Raw genomic sequence first — 20245 nt, forward strand, 5'->3', positions numbered from 1 at the left:
GCTTAGGGGACAAATCCCAGGCCTCCTGGTTCCCCAGAACTTGGGCCCTTCAGCCGGGAGAAACTGACCTTTCCTCTATGGGTGGGGGGCGGCGGGCAGGCTCCCCGCCTCCGAGGAGGAGGGGAGGAGGGAGGAGTCCGACGGGGCGTGTCGCGCGAAGGAGCGCCGCGCGCCCGGTGCGGCCCCCTAGGAAGTGGATTTGGCCGCTCCGGATCCAACCCCGCTTCCAGGTTTTCTCCCGGCCCGGCCCTGCGTGCTCCCGCCTGTCTCCGGCCCCCCCGCCGCCCGCCCCCTCCCCCCTAGTGCCGCCCGCTTGGCCAAGTTTGCCGAGCGTCGCTGAGCAAGCCGGCCAGTCAATCAGCGGCAGAGCTGAGAAGGGCACAGCGGTGCGGCCGAGGGCAGAGTGAGCAGAGCCGAGTCGAGCCAGGCGAGCGGACCAGCGCCGGGCAACCCGAGCAGCGCTCAGGGAGCGCCAGCCGACGCTGCCCACACCCTCCGCGGTCCTGCGGCGTCTGCCACCTTCCCTTCCTTCCCCGCGCCCTGTCCCTGCTCCGCCGCCCGGTCAGCGTGCCTGGTTCCCTGCCCCGCGGAGCCCCCGAGGTCACCGGCCAGTGCCTCCGCTCCCTTGGGCCGCGCGCCGTCGTCTTCACACCCTCCTCCTCCTCCTTCTCCCCCAGCCGGGAGCCTGGCACCGGGGACCGTTGCCTGACGCGAGGCCCAGCTCTACTTTTCGCCCCGCGTCTCCTCCTCCTGCTCTCCTCCACCTCCTCCCTTCACCAACTCCAACTCCTTTGCTCTCTCGCTCCACTGGGAGCCACCGACTCCGCGCCCCTCGGCCCGCTCCGGCAGCGCCGTTTCGCGTCCCGTCGCATCCAGTCCCAAAGGTGGGGGAGCGTGTCCGTCCCTGCCCGCACCATGGCACGGCTCGGCTTGCCCGCACTTCTTTGCACCCTGGCCGTGCTTAGCGCCGCGCTGCTGGCTGCCGAGCTCAAGTCGAAAAGTTGCTCGGAAGTGCGACGTCTCTACGTGTCCAAGGGCTTCAACAAGAACGATGCCCCGCTCCACGAGATAAACGGTAGGTGGGAACCCTGAGAAAGGGGCCGCGGACGCCCTCCCCTGCAGGTCCCCGCGCGGGACCGGGACCCAGGTCGTGGAGAGGGAGGAATGGGCAGGCGGGAGAAAGTGAGAGCGAGCCAGCCCCGCGAAGAACGTGCCTCGCGGGCGCGGCGGCCCCCAGGCAATGCGAGTGAAGGGGCGCCGCCGGTTTGCCCAGTGCCACTCCCGCGCACCGCTTCTAACACCCCTCGCGGTCTTCCCGGTCCTGGGAAGCCACTCTGGCCCTCAAAGTGCGTGTCACCGGCTCTCGCCTTTTCCGGGTTGCACTCTTGACTGGCTCCCCGCTTTGTTGTGTGGGTGACGAGAGGCCGGGTGGGGGTGGGGGGAACCTCCTGGAGCTTGCAGATGCCGGGGGGCGCAGGACGTGGAACTTGCTGTTTCATTGATGTTCTTTTAAAACCCCTCTCCCCGCCTCTCTTCCACCGCTGACACGGATTAGGAGTTTTAGTAGCTGCAAAGGCTTTAGAAGCCGCCTTTAAAAAGCGAGCGACTCTCCCCCCACTCTCTACCCCTCCAAACCCTGACTTTTCCGAACTCTCCTGCTTTCCGGAAGGTGCTGGACAAGAAGGGTATTTTCCCCCCTTTCTTTTTTCTCACCTCATTTTAAGGGTTAATTGCACATTCAATTACAGACCTTTGAAAGGACTGATTACAGGAAACCTGAATCTCAGTTTGGAGATGTTTATGCAAATGAAGACGGCTTAGCCTCTGAAAAAGTTCACCGGATTTCAGCGCTGGGGGCTGCAAGGGGTGTTTGTGAAAACCCTTCTCCGAGCGCTGGGGAGGCAGCATTCGGGGGGGCGGGCGCCCTCGCCCTTCGTCGCGAGGCGGCAGCGATGCCGGGGTGGGTCCCCTCCGGGTCGCACTCGCACATTCACAGCAGCCAACTGTTGCGCTCAGCCCTGCGGGCTGCGCTGGGGCTGGTGACGGCAGCGGCGGCGCAGGTAGCCTGTTCGCCCCTGGGGCTCAAAAAGAGCCACGATCTAGCTGGCTGGTGGCCAGCACATCCTAACGGAGGAGTGAGCGATTCTTACCCTGGGGGCCAAGCCTCCATTCCGAACCTTTCATGGAAGTGAGCAGAGCCCGCCTTAGCCTCGCCTGCTGGTTGCCCGGGTGGGGCAGGCAGGGGGCCGGCAGCCAGCAAAGCAAATAACTGTAATTTTAACCAGGCGCTTCCAAAGGCTTAGGGAGACTTGGGGGCCATTTTTTGGAAGGGCTATTAATAACCCTGGAGATTAAGTGCAGTCATCAATTACATATAAATTACAAAGGTAATTGAGGGAAGTTGCTGGGCACTTTTGGAGTATAACCGGCATATGTCTAGAAATAGAACTGAAGAAATTGTTGGAGTAGCCTAGGCGCCCACTGCACCTTGGCAGTTATCACATAACTAGCACACTACCGATTAAAGACTGTTTGCCCTTCAGCTGCCTGTCTTTTTGGGAGCTCAAGTATGTCCTCAGAGCCGCACGATTTTATTGCTTGTAGAGCCCTGAAAAGCCCTCTTTCTTTCTCCTCTTCCTCCCGCCCAGCCAGAAAAAGTGACGTGAACCAGCAGCCACTGAGGCTTGGGGGCTCCGCAGGTCAGACCTGGGGTCTTTGTGCCGGGCACAGTTTGGGCCTGGGTGCAGTGGAGATGATTGGCGTGAAGGTTACAGTTGTCATTCCCACGTTTTGAAGGGACACATGCAGCAATGAACTTAATGGGAAAGTGACAAGTTTTCATCTTCTGCTCATGCAAACAATATGAGCCTTTGAGATGGACTGGAGGCATTCAGGGAGTGGGCTGTGAAATCCCCCTCCCCAGTTTCTCCAACTTTGCTGTGTGCTGTCTCTAGAAATGGCAGGGAATCTTTCCCAGCCAGCATCTCAGGAAAAAGGAAACTTGAAAGGTGTTCAGAGACTCCGTGCTCTAGGTGTTCCCTTTGATTGTCATGGTCCCTGTAACACACCTGAGGGGGTATTTTTGCATAAATATCTATCCGAACCTCCGCCCCAGATGGGGGAGTTATTAGTGAACAGCAGCAGGAAATGGAAGCTAATGTGCTCACACCCAAAACATTTTATTCTTTTTGTCTTGTCCTTCATCTCCCTCCCAGGGCTGCTGCTTTTATTTCCCCTTTTGAATGACCTACTGGACTGCATTCTCCTGAGGAACAAAGGAAGTGCCTTTTTAGCTGGAATCCTTGGAAGACCACCAAGGACTTTAGCTCATGCAGTGCAATTTCGCACCACTTTCAACAATAACAAAAATGCATGACTGAATGGCTCAAAAATGTGGAGGGTTAGAGGCATTCGTTTGAGTCTAGGACACTGTCACAACACAGACAGACCCAAGTAAATACCTTTAGAAGGCCAGTATAGAAACAGGGGTAATCTTTACCATTGCCCTGGCCTCTCCAGATGCATACATTAGCCTTAGCCTTATCTCCTTTTATTACTAATCTAATTTAGGTCATTTTGGGGGGGATAGTCAATATAGTGACTTGTATTCAGTCTAGGTCTGATATATATATCAATTCAAAACATCCAGGATTGTTTTCTAGGCAAAGGGTCACAATGTCTCAGTGCCTACCTCATTGAGTCCAAGTTTAAGGTTTTATTCTCAGTGGTCTTGCACTTGCCTTCTACAGGTTTGAACAGACTTTAAGAATACTCTATGTTCTGAAGGAGCCTGAATCATAGGTCATAATTAGGGCAATCTGATGTGCTCTCAAGGGTGTCAGGGAGTATATCATGCTGTCACAGCTTCTAACTGAGGTCCTGCATTGCCTGTTGACCTGACCCCTGCACTTCTCAAATGATGGGGAGCTCAGATGCCAAGACCAAAAGGGATCATTAACATAAAAGATACATTTTTGTTCAGCTTTTGGTGGCCATATCTTTTTGGAGTGCCTACTATGTGCAGTATTCTGTGCTCAGCATCATGAAGGCAGCAGGAAGGGAAGGAGGGTCCTCTGCCACCAGGACCTTGCCTGCTAGTAGGGAGATAAGCCATGCACACACATCACTGGAGTGCACCATGGGGTGTGACAAATGCTATGAGTGATAGAGATGAGAAGTGGGGGCTGGGGTGTGCTCAATGGTAAAGCGCATGCTTAGCATGTGCAAGGCCCTTGGTTCAGTCCCCAGCATTAAGGGAAAAAGATAAGAAGAAGGGATTTGGGATTAGAGTATCAATTAGATGATGCTAGTTCATTATTAAAAAAATAATATTAGGGACTGGGAATGTGGCTCTGTGGTACAGCGCTTGCCTAGCACGTGTGAAGCACTGGGTTCGATTCTCAGCACCACATAAAAAAATGTGTCCAACTACAAAAAATTAAGAAAAAATTAATAAGTCTAAAAATCTAATGATTTTTATTGTGACTTCAGAAAGAGGATGAAGTATTGTTACTAATCTAATCTTTGATGAAATTATGTTTGAGAGTGGGGAGTTGGTTAGAAATGTTTTTGAGCTTGCCAAAAGTCCCTTTCATAGTGGCTGTGAATGATACCAAGGAGAACTTTGTGCTGTGGTTGTGATTTTGGAGTTTTCATTTCCTGTTCCTATTTATTTTCATGAGCTTACACCTATGAGCATGTGTCCACACATGAATATGTGCACACACATCTCTCTATCTCAGAGGAGGAGAGAGAGAGAGTGTGTGCTTGTGTGCATACATGCACTCTGGAGGGGTATTAATCATTTCTGATATTGATTTGATTATTATGTGTACGTCTTCAAGATTTGTATTCCCCCTTCTCCAATTCAAATAGCTGGGTTGGATTTTGCAATGAACTTGTTATGTCTCGTTCTTTTGCAATCATCAGTTTTGCTTCTGTGTTTCACTTGAGGAGAGGGTCTAATTGAGCCACAGGACCTGTCACTTTAGAAAGTGTCCCATGTGTTACAGGAACTATCTCCTAGACATGCTCAAAAAAGAACTTAGTAAAAGTTCTGGCTTATGCAGCTCAGTCTCTAGTTAGAACATACAAATATAAAATGTTTGATTCAGCATAATTACTATTTTCCTTTTTTATTTGATTCACATCAGGTTGCATGCAATTTCAGGATTAGCTGGAGACTAGACTGAGGAATTTGAAAAAGGAAGTTTTTTTGTTATCTATACAAGGGAAACGACATTGGTGTTAATCTGAGTCACTTGGAAGTTTGTCTTTCTGGCTCCCTAGTAACATTAACTGATTTAACACTGAGGTTTGTTCCCACATATGTTTATAAAAAAATGCACCTTGGCCTTATTTTACAAGCTGGTAGCTGCTGAGTGCTTTTTCTTGGTCTTGCCCCATACTGAGGATTTTACATGATTGTCTCATTTGAAGGCCACAGCCACCATTCAAATCAGAAACATCATTATCCCTATTTACAAAAAGACAAGGAAACTGAAATTCATAGGGGTTAAGAAATATGTTCATAGTCTTATAGCTAGTGAGTAGCAGAGGTGGACTTTGAACCCAGGTCTTACTTGACATGGAATATAATCTGTGCTATGTTGTGGTTGTGATTTTGGAGTTTTCATTTCCTGTTCCTATTTATTTTCATGAGCTTACACCTATGAGCATATGTCCACACATGAATATGTGCACACACCTCTCTATCTCAGAGGTGGAGAGAGAGAGAGCGCGCGCTTGTGTGCATACATGCACTCTGGAGGGGTATTAATAATGATGTATCATGATGTATCATGAGACAAGAAAGTACCTTTTCTATTTGTAGAGGGGTTTAGAGATGTTAGTTGTGGGGTGACCTTCAACTGACTGGTAAAAGATCGTAAGAGAACTGTCCTTACACTGTAGTACAGAGGATCCAGGCATATCTTCTGCAGGCAAAAATGTCATACCCAGACATAGACAATGTAGTGTTAGTAGTAGAAGGAATGTGAATTGTTCATGGGCCATGGGGAGCCAGAGAGTATTTTTGAGTAGGAAAATGTCATAAAGTCAAGTTGTTTTAGGAAGAAAACTAGTGGCACTTGGAATTGGTGAGGTAAGAGATAAAGACAGGAGGATCTATTAGCAGGCTGTTTTAAATAGTTTTTAACTGTTCTTCCTGCCTTCTGTTCCATTCCAAACATTGCCAGCTTAGTTTCCTTATGATGCCATTTTGAATGGAGTCATTCCCCTGATTTGAGCTTCAGTGGCTCCAGGTATCTCAAGTGATCCTTTTTTCATTGAGTTGCTAGCTTTCTGTACCCTCTTCCTCCAAGTTCCCTGCTTAAACCTGCTGCATGTCTCCTCTTGTAGTGAACAGTGTATGCAGGCACATGTGTGTCTTCTCTCCTCAACCCAAAGCAACCTAAGGGCAGAGACGGCAACCTCTTTGCCCACCAGTTCTAAGTGTGGTACCTCAGTGAAGAGTGTTAAACAAATGAGAGGATGACATAGATAATTCTCTTACTTTCTCTGTCAGGACACCAGTGATGTAATGGGATTATATATGGCTTCCATGATAGAGTGTGATCCCATGATCTGTTGATCTCCCAGGAATCTCTGGATCTAAACACTTGGGAAGTAAAATAAATTTAGAGTAAATCTCCATGATATGTTGGTATGACTTGGACAGCATTTTTATTCTTTGAAGGGAGTGCTTGTCTTTACTGCTTCATTAATAACTGAGTGCTATAAGAATCTTTCAGAAAGATTCAGAATTCACTTTTTTTCTTCATGCTTTGAGATAACCTTCTTTAGGAACAATTGAGATGGTTGTGATTAGGCAATTTATAACACATTTAGGAAAACATTTTACCACATTAGATTCAGAGTATAGAGCGTATTCAATGCACATCAGATACCTTTTAACTAAAAAAAAAGTCCTTAAGTTTATTGTTTTTACCAAGTAGAAGAACACAGGCTTAAGAGTATCAGAATATTTTATATAAATAAGCAGGCACACTAAAGTACAGGTAAGAAAACTAGTATTTTCAATTCCACTTGGTTAAACATCTGTTGCTTGCTATAGAGAACATGAAAGTGCAGAAAATTCATGAAGCAGTTCCATCCTGGAGGTAATTTGAAATATTATATTTAAGTTCTGATGCATTTAATTTAGCAATCTGGTGGGAGAGAAAAATCAAAGAGATCCATCAGCCAGGTATTCAACTTTTGAAAAAGAAACTCTAACAAATGTTAGAAATTAGGAAAAAAATTGAATGGAAGAGTTAAAAAAGTCAATAACCTCCAGGAAGCCTGGAAACTATGTAAAAACATCTTATTGGAAGCCCAGATAAATGTGTGCCAGACATCAAAAAGACCAGCTGCTTGGGGGAAGAAAAAAAGAACCCGGCATGACTAACTGGCAGAGTAAAAGAGGCTGTTTCAGGGAAAAAGACATCTTTTACAAAATGGAAAGCGTTTAGATTGATAGGGAAGTCCACTATGTGTGGTAAGGAAGGTACAAACCAGAGATTAAATGGGCCAACAGGGAATTGGAAGTGAACCTTGTGAGAGATCTGAAAAAAGCTCAATGAAGGTGATGAGGATGGTGAAAGGGTAGGCTGAGTCCAGCCTATCAGAGGAAAAGCAGTATGGCTGCTCTTACCTTTTTTTTTTTTGGTACTGGGGATCAAAGTCACGAGTGCTTCACCACTGAGCTACATCCCCAGTCTTTTTTACTTTTGATTTAATTTTAAGACATGGACTTCCTGAATTGCCCAGACTGGCCTCCAACTTGTGATCCTCCTGACTCAGCCTCCTGCGTTGCTGAAATTAATAGGTGTGTGCCACTGTGCCTGGCACAGTATGGCTTCCTTAAGGGGAAACCATGCATGACCAATCTCCTAGAATTATTTGCAAGAGAAGCATATAGGCAGGGTTGGGAGTATAGCTCAGTGGTAGAGTGCATGCTTAGCATCCACAAAGCCCTGGGTTTCATTCTCAGCACACACACACACACACACACACACACAAGGAAACAGACATAGTTTTTTCAAAAAATTATGCAGTGGGATTTCAAGACAAAAAATATTTAGAAAGTACATTTACTTTGGGATTGGCAGTGGTGTTGGTGTATCAAGTTATTGATGATAGAAAAGTAATTGAGGGAGAGAAGATCCACTGCCCTATGTATAGTAGTTTACATGGAGAAGAAGAGCTCTCTCGCAATGAGTAGTTCTAGCCTAGCTCTGTGATACTTAGTTCCCTGATACCTTTGATGAGATTCTACCCTCTTTGAAAAATGGGGATGGCAGGGTGCTAGAATGATGAATTAGACCAAGGATTCTCAGCCCTGGTTGCCCATTAGAACTATTTGGGTAGCTTTTGAAATATACTCATGCCTGAGTACCACCCCGCACCATTTACGTCGGTACCTTCTAGGGGCGGAGCTAAGTCATGGTACTTTTAAAAAGTTCCTCCGTGGTTCTAATGATTTCCCACAGTTGATAACCATTGTCCTAGATGGTATCTTAGGGTCTTTCCCTCTCTGAGATTCTGTGATTCTGAACTTTGCAATGAAATTCATCATAAAGTGTTGGCTCAGGGGAGAGCTTGAATTTAGTCTCTATGCATGCTTATTTTAATTTTGGCTAACTTGGATTTAAGAGAAGATCTGTTAAATTTGGGGAAAGAGGTTTTAAAATCAAGATACAAGTATAAACCACAATCAGTCATGCTTTGCTGCAGGTAGAGACTGAAGACAAGGACATTGAGAGTACTTTGGAAAGAATTAGAAAGGAATTCAGCTGTGCTGTCATTTATTGATTAAATGTCAGTATGCTAGGTGATATTTCTTCCCTTTCTCTTTATTGGTAAAATAAAAAAAAATCTCTTTATCCCTTACTTTAATGCCCTCTTTGCCATGTGTTTATTCTCTTCAAGTATCTTATCAAGAAATAGAAGTACAGTAAATCCCTAGGCTTCTGCCCGGCACAACCATCCAGACACAGCTGGGAATGTGGAAGTGAGTTGAAAAGCCAAATGATGGAAACAGCTGTTACAAAGCCCATGCATTCTACTTGGAAAAAGACCTTCATAAATGTATCATCAGAAAGACGTGTAAAACAGGATTTAAGCTTTTGAGGAGTTTACATTCAAATTAGGTAGATGGGGTTTATATGGTAGAAGATAAAGCACTTTGGTTATCTGGTTTCCCAATCCATGGCTGATAGAAGTAGTAAGTGGTGTTGGGGGAATGGAGGGGTTTTTATAGGAAGGGATAGTTTTATAGACAGGTAAGACTTGATATCTGGGTGAACTAAGAAAGGACAGTGTGAAAACTGGGTAGGCGGTGACCAGAAGTTGAACACAGTACCCTCTAAACTTGCTGATTAATCTTGGCAGTTTGAAACCCTTTAGGATGGAATGAATGCTCAGAGCCATCTGAGAGCACTAGTATATTTCAGGGAAGTAGTAAAGAATTATGTTTGGCATATTCTGATTTAAAATTTCAGAACGTATATTTTAGAAAGAGTTCCATTGGCTATACTCAAAAATATAAAAGCTGTTCTTTGAAGGGGGAAAGTTCAGTTAATTTACACTTTTACCTATTTAGAGCACCCAGTTTCTCAACAGTGCTGAATCAATGAGGAGCCGTTCTGTGTATCACTTTGTCTTTTTATTAAAAATTTATGTTAAAAGGACTGGGGATGCCACTCAGTGGTAGAGTGCTTGCCTAGCATGGACAATGTCCTGGGTTCCATCCCTAGTACTGACAAAACAAAAATGAAAAAAGTTAAAGACTGTATATCATTAATTTGGTGGCTTATCCACTTGAGAGCCTTTGGTTTATGATTTTGTTCTTCTTTACCTTTCTTTCAAGCCTTCTGGAACATCTGAGTTAGATAAACTGCCTGCTTTGTTCACCTTGGGAAACTTACATTCTGACCTGAAGTCACAAGAGGCAAGACAGTTGGTTCTTAGTTAGGGGTGACAGGTTTTAAATATTTGAATATTAGTTTCCCTTTTAAACATTTACCAAACTAAGTAAATGTATAATCATAAGAAAAGGAACATTAGAAGTTAAGGATACTGTCTGACCAGATAGCAGTTTGAACCTTAATAAAAAGAAGCCCCTTTGCGCTGTTATGCCTAATCTCAGAGACCTAATCTCAGAGACCATGTATCCTTAATTCCTGTCACACTGCATGACAGGTGGCAGGTCCTTCCTTGAGAAATGTTTTGTGGTTCAAACAAGTTCAAGAATTATTTTCGATTTTTGTATCCTAAGAATATATATTTCTGTTCATCCCTGCCATAGTCTGGATATTTGTATCCCATGCCCCTCCCCCAAATTCATATGTTGAACTCCTTACTCCTGGGAGCTGATGGTACTAGGAGGTCCTACATTTGGGAGGTGATTCCTCATGAATGGGATTAGTGCCCTTCTAAGAGATCAAAGGGCCTTGACTGTTCTGCCATGTGAAGTTACAGTAAAAAGATGGCTATCTCTGAACCAGGAAGGAGGCCCTCATCAGACACTGTATCTGCCGGCACAGTGATCCTGGACTTCCCAGCCTCCAGAACCGTCAGAAATACATTTCTGTCATTTATAAGCCACCCAGTGTGCTGTTTTTTTTTTTTTTTTTTTTTTTTTAAATAGCCTGGACAGACTAAGACAATGCTTTTTAAATTTAATGAATTTAAGCTATTTATTTTTAAATTTCTAGCACACTTTGACCTAGATGCCTAAGAAAAAAAGGGAAAAGGAAAGTATCATTTTGTTCCCCTTAACCTAGAACACAGTGCTATTTCTTGGCATGCTTAGAGGAGGGAGCTCAGTGTTTCATGTGGTTTGTTTTAAGCTGGGTAGACTTCTGGAATTCGCCTGTTTCAGCTGTTAGGCTGTGCCTGCCCAGGTATGTTAGAAACTGGCTGCCTTTGCTCCTGTCTACCAGGATACTTTCTACCTCTTCCCCTAGGGCCCTTGGGGTCAGGCCCTGGTGTCCACTTCATCCTGGTCATTCTTTCCTTGCCAGTCCTTCTCACAGCTACTTTGTCAGCTTGTCTTTTGCAAGCCTCTTAAAGCCTGGCTTCGTTCTTAAACTTCCAGCCTCTGTCTACAGGAGCTGGCTGCAAGTGGTTTTTGGACTATAGAGCTTTTCTTAGTTCACTAAACCCTTGATGTCTGCATCCGAGCAAGCATTAACTCTGGAATATGTTTTTTTTCTCCTTAAGTTATTGTTTCTATTGTACCACACAGTTGTCTCCATTGAGTTTTCAGTCTGGTGTTTGGTTAGAGATGAAAACAAAGCACCGTGTCCTTGCAAACTGTAGTGTAAAGCATGTGGTTAGCAGTTACTACTTGCAATGGTCCAGTCTGAGTGGGAGTATCATTTTTCTTGGCAGTCACTTCACAGAAAGTCCTGTTTTTTTGGTGCCAGAAAAAGCAGTCATTACATTCCTTCCAATTTATCGTCAAATTATTATCTACTATTGTTAAAATTGCCTTAATTATAGAATATTTCTCCATGCTAAGACTTTTTTTGGTTCTGGGGATTAAGCTCAGGGGTGCTGTACCACTGAGCTACAGCCCCATACCACTCTGTAAAAAAATTTTGAGACAGGGCCTCACTGAGTTGCCAAAGCTGGCCTTGAACTTCCCATCTGCCAAGGCTGGCCTTGAACTTGTAGTCTTCCTGCCTCAGCCTCCTGAGTAGCTGGAACTTAGGCTGACCCCATACTAAGATTTTTTTTTTTTTTTTTGGTACTAGGGATTGAACTTAGGGGTGCTTTACCACTGAGCCACATCCCCAGCTCTTCTTATTTTTTTAATTTGAGACAGGGCCTTGCCAAGTTGCTGAGGCTCACCTTGAACTTGGAATCCTCCTGATTAGCCTCTTGAGTTGGTAGAATTACATATGTGGGCCACCATGCTGAGAGTTTTAAAAAAAGCTAAACAAGATGACTTTTTACCAGTGTACCTTTCAAAAGAGTCCTTAAAAGTCACCCACTTACCAGGATGTCAGAAACTATGGTAAGGATTATAGTTCTTTGAGTTAATGGGGAGATTTTTTTTTCAGAAGGGAAGAAGGAAAGGAGTTCCCTTTAAACTGAATTTGAATGAAATGCCCCCAGCTGGACTGTTGGTTAATATTCTGCTTTGTTGTTTACCGTTTTGGAACTCTGTCTCTACCCCCCAGGTCCGATGGGCCTGGAAGCTCTTCTGATGGGAGGTCAATTGATCATTAAGCAGTGTGGCAATCTCAGACAACATTTTTGTGTTCTTCAGGTTTGAGGGAAGAGGAAGAAATAACAACCTTTCAAAATAAGGAGCTGCATCAGTTTTCTTGTTATCTGAACAAAGATTGAGATAGCTGGTTGAGAAGGGTTTTAGCTTAGCTGGCCTTTCATAAACTCTGCATTTGGTTCATGCTCTCAAGGTGTGTCCAGAATCTGCTGTCTTCTGACCATGTCAGCAATTACTATCATGATTTCAGTGCCCATCACCTCTTGCTTGGATGCTCGCAGTTGCCTCGACCAGTCTCCCTTCTTACTCTCCTTACTCTTCTTACTCTTACTCTCCTTCCCCTGCGCTCTCAGTGCAGCAGCCATTGTGAGCATCTCTTAAACCTGAACCAGATCAGATCACATCACTGCCCTGCCCAAAAGGCTCCAGTGGCTCCCATGCCACCGAGAGCCCATTCATGCAACCTTAGAGGATGTGACCAGCAGCCCTCTCACTCTAGCCATGTTGGTTTCTTTTCCTACAAGCACACCAGGCGCAGTTGGGGTCTTTGCACTTTCCTTTCCTTTCCTTCATGCTGGGGTCTGATTCTAGGCCCTAGAGCCATGCATGTTAGGCAAAGGCTCTACCACTGGGACATACCCCCAGCTTATTTGCAGGACCTGGAACATCCTGCTTCCAGATAGCAGCACTGCTCACTCCCTCATGTTTCAGGGCTTTGATTACCTATCACCTTTACAGAGAAGCCTTGGCCCTCTTCCTCACTGATTTCCTTTCTGGAGTTATCAACATCCAACTTGGGGTCTGAGACTTTGCCTGTTATTCACTGTCCTATACTCAATGTCTAGCACATTGGCACTCAAAAATGTTTGTTGAGTTGCACAAATTGAGTACTCCTTGCAAATAGTATGCTCTTAGGAAAAAATTTGCAGAAGATACAGTTGATTCCTCAGGACTTGTGAGTATGATACTATACATCTAAACCCCCATCTGTAGAAAGGGGATGTCTAGGCTGAAGATTCATTCATTCAGAAAGTATTGAATGACTGTTCTTTGGCAGGCACTTGTTGTAAAGCAGTGAAAATAGAGGACTTAAGCCAGGCCTCATACTCACAGAGCTCACAGATGAAATGGTGAGACAGATATTGACTCAGTAATTCTACAGATCAGTATTTAGTTCACTGTGATAACTACTTCCATGGAGAAGCCCTTGGCATTGAGTATAAGGCTGGGGGAAGGGTATCAGACCAAAGTATAGTTTTTTCCCAGTGCTAGGGATGGAATCCAGGGCCTCAAACATGCGAGGCAAATCTCTACCACTGAGCTACATTTCCTCCTTTTTTTGGGGGGGGGGGGCCCAGGGAATTGGACCCAGGGGAGCACCACCACTGAGCTCTGTCTCCAGCCCTTTTTAAACATTTTCTTTCGAGTCAGGGTCTCCCTAAAGTTGCCAAGGCTGACCTCAGACTCGTCATACTTCTGCCTCAGCCTGCTGAGTGACTGGGATTACAAGTACATGTCAATACACCCGGCTAAGAATGAATTCTTTTGTGGTGGAAACCTAATACATACCAAGCAAGTGCTCTGCCACTGAGATATGCCCCCAGCAGCAGAGATTTCTCAAATGTTCAGGCCCATGGAGGCTCTTCTTATTTTCCAGGAGCACTGCATTTATACCATCATGAGCCCCTGCCCCTCCAGTGGTTGGTCACAGTTCTTGTTTCTGGCAGTGCTTCCTGAGGCAGATTCTAGAGTACATGTCAGAGCAATGCAGGGGACATGAACCTGTTTTCAAGGCTTACAAGAAGCAGTTTTTCTGGTTGTATACTCTGGCCATCTGTATAGATGTTGGCTTTGCATAGGCACTGGAAAACATAAAAATTAACTGTTAGACCAGTTTGCATTGTTTTCTGTTGTGGTCTGCAGAGGAACCAGACTGTAAATACTAAGGCTTCAAGTTTTTTTGTGAAAGGGTAGAGTCTGCTTTCATTACCATAGAGACCACAGAAATACTGATTATTTGAATGGCGAGTGGCTCAAAATGATGCCCTCTGGCCTAGCAGTGATTGTTACAATAGAATTCTCGCTCAGCTAAATATGGATAGAATATCTCTTGTCAATTGGTAATAGGATTCCTGTCCTTCCCAAGCCTTTGTTAATGGTGACCAAATGGGCAGGTTGCCTCTAGAAAGAGAGGGGGACCCTGGCCACCAAGAGCAAGTACAGATGCTGGTCAGAGAGATTAGGATTGTAAACAAGTGGAGCCCAAGTGATAAGTGTTCTAGCACTTAGACTGTAACAGGATGGGAAGGAGCATTCCTTGCCACATGGCCCTGCTATGAGAATAGGACTTTCCTTATTTCAAGAGAAATTGCTTTTCAGAATTTTATTTGACTTTATTTATTATTAATTCCTTCCTTCTTTAGAAAGTAGAGATTGAACCCAGTGCCCCTACCACTGAAACTATACCCCCAACCTTGATTTCCAGAATTTTAGATGGATATTGCGGGTAAAGTAAGTCCCTGTTTGTTAATTTGTCCACAAATTCAAAGTCATAATGAGGAACTCTTAACTCTGAAGCTGAAGTATGTACAGACACCAGCTCACATGCCTGGCAGGTTTACCTAGGGATACATGAGTAGCCTTGAGATCCCTGCATTCCCAGTGTTTCCTGGTTACAAGGAAATGTTTTTGGCTTTCTGCTCATCTAGATCTTTCCTCTTTGAAAGGTTGGACTGTGTTACAATGACACAGGCTAAAGCCCTGAGTTCTCCATTTAATGTGGTGACTTGAGTCTGTGTAGTAGTAAATTGGATGTACAAGATTGTATGCAAGGACCAAGTCCTGCTTAACTATGAAGATTGAGGTATGTACTGTTTTAAATATACATTTAAATATGATTATGGCATATGCCCTATTTATAGTACTATAGGCTTGTAAATCCACAAAATTGGGTCCCAATTAGAATAAGATATATTGCATTCTTGTACATGATATCAAAATAGATTCAACTGTCATGAATAATTTAAAAGAACCAATAAAAAATAATAGACTAAATAAAAAGAATTAGTTGCTCAGTTGAGAATAAAAGTGTTTTGTTTCTTTGAATTGAACCATTCAGATGGTCCATAGGTTGTGAAGTACTCATGAGATGGACTAAGATGAATTGAGTTCCTGATAGAGCAAAACTTTAAGCTTAGGGGAGGAGATTCATGATATCTATATTTATTTTTAAAACATACATTTACCACTTTGATCAGTAATCTCCTAGTGTTTCTCTTGGAGCCCTGAGATTTTCTTGGTTGCATCTAAGCTCAGAAATGAGAAAAAACACAATAAGATTCTGGAGACAAGTGTCTCTGCTAGGTGTGTAATAAAAGGGTTTGTTAAGCAAATGACTCATGTAAACATGACATTTGGAGATGTTTAACACAGACTGGGTAAAAGAATATTCCTGTACACCTCAGGAACCACCATTTGAATCAAAACCATTTTGTTCATTACAATAATATCTGTTTATTAAAGCATGTCTCTAAATTGCTTTAGTTGGCAATACTTCTGGAGCCACTATGCATTTCTTTAAAAATACTGTATAATTCAGCCCATATTCCTTCAAATTAGTCAAATTTATGGACAGCTTTTCCGTAATTGACCATATTAACATGAGAGACTAATGGCAGTTCTGCTGTTAGGACAGGATATTTGTTTTCCTTCTCGAAGTCTTGGCGGCTGTTGTACCTCATATTTGGCAGACAGGAAAAACAACTAAAAAGATTGAGATGTGTTTTTAATGTGAGGGGACTGCAAGCTGATCACGAAGAATAAAGGGAAATGATTGCATTTGGCACAGTTATAAATTTCAGAAATGTCTTTGAGTCTGTGCTATATGCTTGAGCATTATGCCAGTGCTTTGTGGCTTCCTAGGGTGACATTTAAGAAATGTAGATTTAGATCCTGCATTTTGCCAAATATAAATTGCCTGAAGTTTTTAAGTATTTTTCTTAATTGAACATAAAGGGATTTTTCACCATTTTCAACAGTCACTAGATATGTAATCAGAGAGTTGTGTCAAACCTTGAATCTTAATAATGCTGTATGTTTAGTAGTATAAGCTCTTGGTGAAGAAAGTATTATCTGAACTGCAGGCAGTTTCCAAGGGGACATTAATTTGTTCTTGAAGTATTTCAATTGTGATAGTCATTTTTTGAGATGAAGGAATATTTTGATTATTACTTTAATTAAGAAAGAATAGCAGGGTGTTTTACTTTTAGTAGATGTAAAATGTTGGAGATTTCTTCAGGTACCACAAAGTTAGGTTTCTTTTACTGAACTCTGTTCACTGAAGCAGTTGCCTTTGTGCCCACGTTCCTTTTTAAACAGTTTATTGTGACCTTGACCTTGCCCTTCTCATCTGCTATCTCTCTCTTCCCTTCCTTCCCTAATATTTGCTTTCTTTTAATCAGTCAATATTGATCATTTTTTCCCATTAAAAAAACAAGAAGAGACTAACATGATTTCATCAGCCTTCTAATTGCTTTACTAATGGAAATCTGTTAGTTCCTCAAACATCAGGGGTGCCGTTTTAAAAGGAACTGGTAACTGATTCTTGAACCATATGTCTTTAATTTTTAAAAATCTGGCAGGGCCTGAAACTTTTAAAAAATCACATCATTTTCTTCCAAGGCTTAAAAAATTTTAATTGTAACATAAACTCTGCATACTTAAAATTATTTTATCCACATTCAGTAGAATTCCTATAATCATAGTGAGACTTGTTACTTTTTTTACAGCAATGATTTAAATAGCAATAGATAACTTTTACTGAGCACTCACTCTGCTCTTATTTTGACTACATTATGCAGATTAACCCATTTAATGTAAGAAGAAAATAAAAAGAGGGAGAATGAGGTAGAAAATTTTAAATGGAATAAAGAATTTTATACCAAGCTGTTGCAGCAAATGAGCTGTGGGCTTTCAGGTAGCTGAGGTAAAACAGGACACACAGCTGGTTATGCATTATTTTCCTTACCTGATGGAAAGAAGCATAGCAGTTCTTCAGGCAAGCTATTTTCTTAGTGTTGCTAAATCTAGAAAGAATTTATTATGGCAGGTTCTTTTCATAAAAGATAATAGAAAGGGTAATCATCAGTGTTGTCAACATGATTTCATGTGGCCATTTCTTTTTCTGATTTTCCAAGGAAGCCCAAAGAAATAACATTTGAGAAATTCGGTCAGGCTCTCAGGCCCATGGTGTTGTCTTGGGTCCTTAGACTAAACAATCACACTCTTCATGTCTTTACTGGTAACTGTGTCCTTTGTGTGTATGAGTGCATATCTCTTGGTCCCTGAGTCAGTGCTCTCATAAGTAGCTATGAAACACTGTGATAACTGCAAATACAGCGACCTGCAATGGCCAAAAACCAGGGAAAGAGCTTGTGTGCTAAAGCCACTTGAGAACTCCTCTTCTCTTCTCTTCTCTTCTCTTCTCTTCTCTTCTCTTCTCTTCTCTTCTCTTCTCTTCTCTTCTCTTCTCTTCTCTTCTCTTCTCTTCTCTTCTCTTCTCTTCTCTTCTCTTCTCTTCTTCTCTCTTTTCTCTTTTCTTTTCTTTTCTTTTCTTTTTTCTTTTTTGGTGCTGGGGATGGTACTCCTGGCTGAGCTACACCCCCAGCATACCCCTTGAGATCTTGGAAGTGAAATGATTTGGGGAACCCAGACAGTATTTCCTTTTCTTCAGCCGTTTTTTCCCTCCTTACACTGATTAATAATTCTGCTCTCAGGACTTTGTACCTGGCACTCAGAGTTGTCACAGTGACATTTGACCTCCAGAGATTATGGTTTATGGTAGATGAAATAATTTCCAGAAGGAATTATATAATAACCACAGTAAAAAGAGTTCTGTATCATTTGTATATCATGGTCCAATCCTTCTCACATGCATATGTTTTTAAATGGTTTAAATTGTAGTACACACGACTGGGCACATCTGCTATTTTTAACATAGAATTATAAAATGCTTTTGTAGTTGTATACAGGTAAAAATTTCAAATGACTCAATAATATCCCCTTAAATCTGTGTGCCATGATCTCTTATCAGCCACATATGGATGTTTAGGTTATTTTTGGTGTTTTGAATGTATGAGTGTTTGTGTCGTGGTTTTTTTGTTTTTGTTTTTGTGGTGCTGCGGATGGAACCCAGGGCCTCACACATGCTAGGCAGGCGTTCCCCCACTCAGCCCCAGCCCCAGCCCAGTGTTTGGTTTTCTATTGAAACATAGCAATGATCATCTTCATTCCCATATGTTTGGCTTCTGTTGAGTAACTTCCTTAAGTTCAATTTTACAGTAAATTTCTTCCTTTTCTACTTTGAGAAGGTGTCAAAGAGGGAAACTTCCCCTTTGTGCCTAAAGCCTAGTGTAACCACAGCACATGCCAAATGTGTCTATTACAGGTGTGCAGGGAAGAGATTTGAAGTTTAACTTAGGAAGTTAGCTCTAAAGAGTTCTGCACCCCCTACCCCTGCTGCATTTCCCACATTCACCCTCTTTGAGCTTTTGCCAGGAACCCACATCTACTTCGATTTCTAAAAATCTAGTTCAACAATATTCCCAGAAAAAGCTAAAGCATTGGCTTCTGGGAGGAGGAATAAATCCAAAGACTGGTATACTTGATGGTTGGCAGGGACAGTACCTTTTCTCGGTGCTGCTTCTGTCCTTTGATTGGAGGAGGGCTTCCCGCAAGTCTGTGTGTCTCACTTGTAAAAACAAAACAAAGACAAAGAAAAACCCAAACAAAACCCTTCCTAAAACATTTGTCATCTGTACATAACTTCCTAGAAAGCAGTGTCATTGTTTCTTAAAGGAGGGACTAGTCATCACCCTCCATTCTCCCTCCTCTCCCAGTTTTTTTACAATGAAATGATTCTATGACTGTTAGTTGTGAAATGGCTTAATTCAGCTTTCTTATTCTTTACTGAAAATTACTTTGCTCTGCCTAGTGTCTGTCTCTGGTCAAAGGGCGGTTCCTGTGTCATTGGCTTCCACGGTTTGTCTGCTTTGAGCTTTGTGATCGAAAGGGTACAGTCTCGCCTTTTAAATTGTCTGCTTCATCTTTTATCTTTCAACAGGTCCTGGAAAGAAATCATCCAACGGCTTCTTTGCAGCGCCAGTTTTTGAAAGATCCGAGGCTTGCTTTATTTTGACAGGTGGCTGGTGAAAGAGGTGCTTCAAGGGTGGCGTAAAGGAGGAGGGGTGGATAAGTGGAAGGAGAGCAAAGAAGTTAGCTGCTTCTCTGGGGCTGTCTGACAAATGGGGAGTGATCTTATGCTCTTCTTTTCCTCAGTGGCACCTTGAAAAAAGCAGAGTTTGCCAAGGAGGTCTGTGATCAAAAGATGGCTATAACCCTTATAGGACCATTTCTGGGTCTTTTCCTTATAGGCCGGGGCGCCCCTAATGCAAACAGAATTGGGATGTCTAAGATGTACCTGTGTAGATTAATTTCCTATAGTGAGCAAGAATGATAAATCATTCAAAAGCTAGGTGTCCTTATCATTAAGAGTGAATAACCCAGAGTCCCAGGAGGTCCCAGGGACCCTGGTATTCAGGGATATCTCCCATTACCCTGCTTTGATTTAGTCATGTGACCTTCAGTTTATACCACCTCTGGGGATGGCAAATGACTGTTGACTGCCTACTAGATAATCTAATACTTCACTTCATTTTAACTGAACATAACTCCCTACTTTTTTTTTTTAATATATTTTTAGTCATCAGTTTTTAACCTTAGGTTGTTTCTATCTTCCCTAGATTGTCACTTCTAGGGTTAATGTGCCTTTATGATGCTGTAAAAGTTACAACTACATATGTATCCCTTTAAGTCTTGTCTTCTGTATAAGACTCCCCTCACTTGTCATCCCACCCTATCCCTTGGTTCTCCATAATTTCAGCTGTCCTTTGGTGAGCCCTCCATTCAATTTAGATCTTACTTGATATGCACAACCCAGAATTATACAGT

General features: G+C 43.2%; 1 protein-coding gene across 1 annotated transcript in view; it reads left to right on the forward strand.

The window, feature by feature from the left end:
- The first annotated feature begins 330 nt into the window (after positions 1–330).
- GPC4 (glypican 4) overlaps positions 331–20245 on the forward strand; it is a 109983-nt gene continuing 90068 nt past the window's right edge. The window contains exon 1 of the mRNA XM_079124050.1: positions 331–1075. Coding sequence (XP_078980176.1) covers positions 916–1075 — 160 coding nt within the window. The 5' untranslated portion in view covers positions 331–915. The remainder of the gene's footprint in view (positions 1076–20245) is intronic.

Source organism: Sciurus vulgaris (assembly GCF_902686455.1).
Source record: "Sciurus vulgaris genome assembly, chromosome: X".
In the NCBI taxonomy this organism is placed as follows: domain Eukaryota; kingdom Metazoa; phylum Chordata; class Mammalia; order Rodentia; family Sciuridae; genus Sciurus; species Sciurus vulgaris.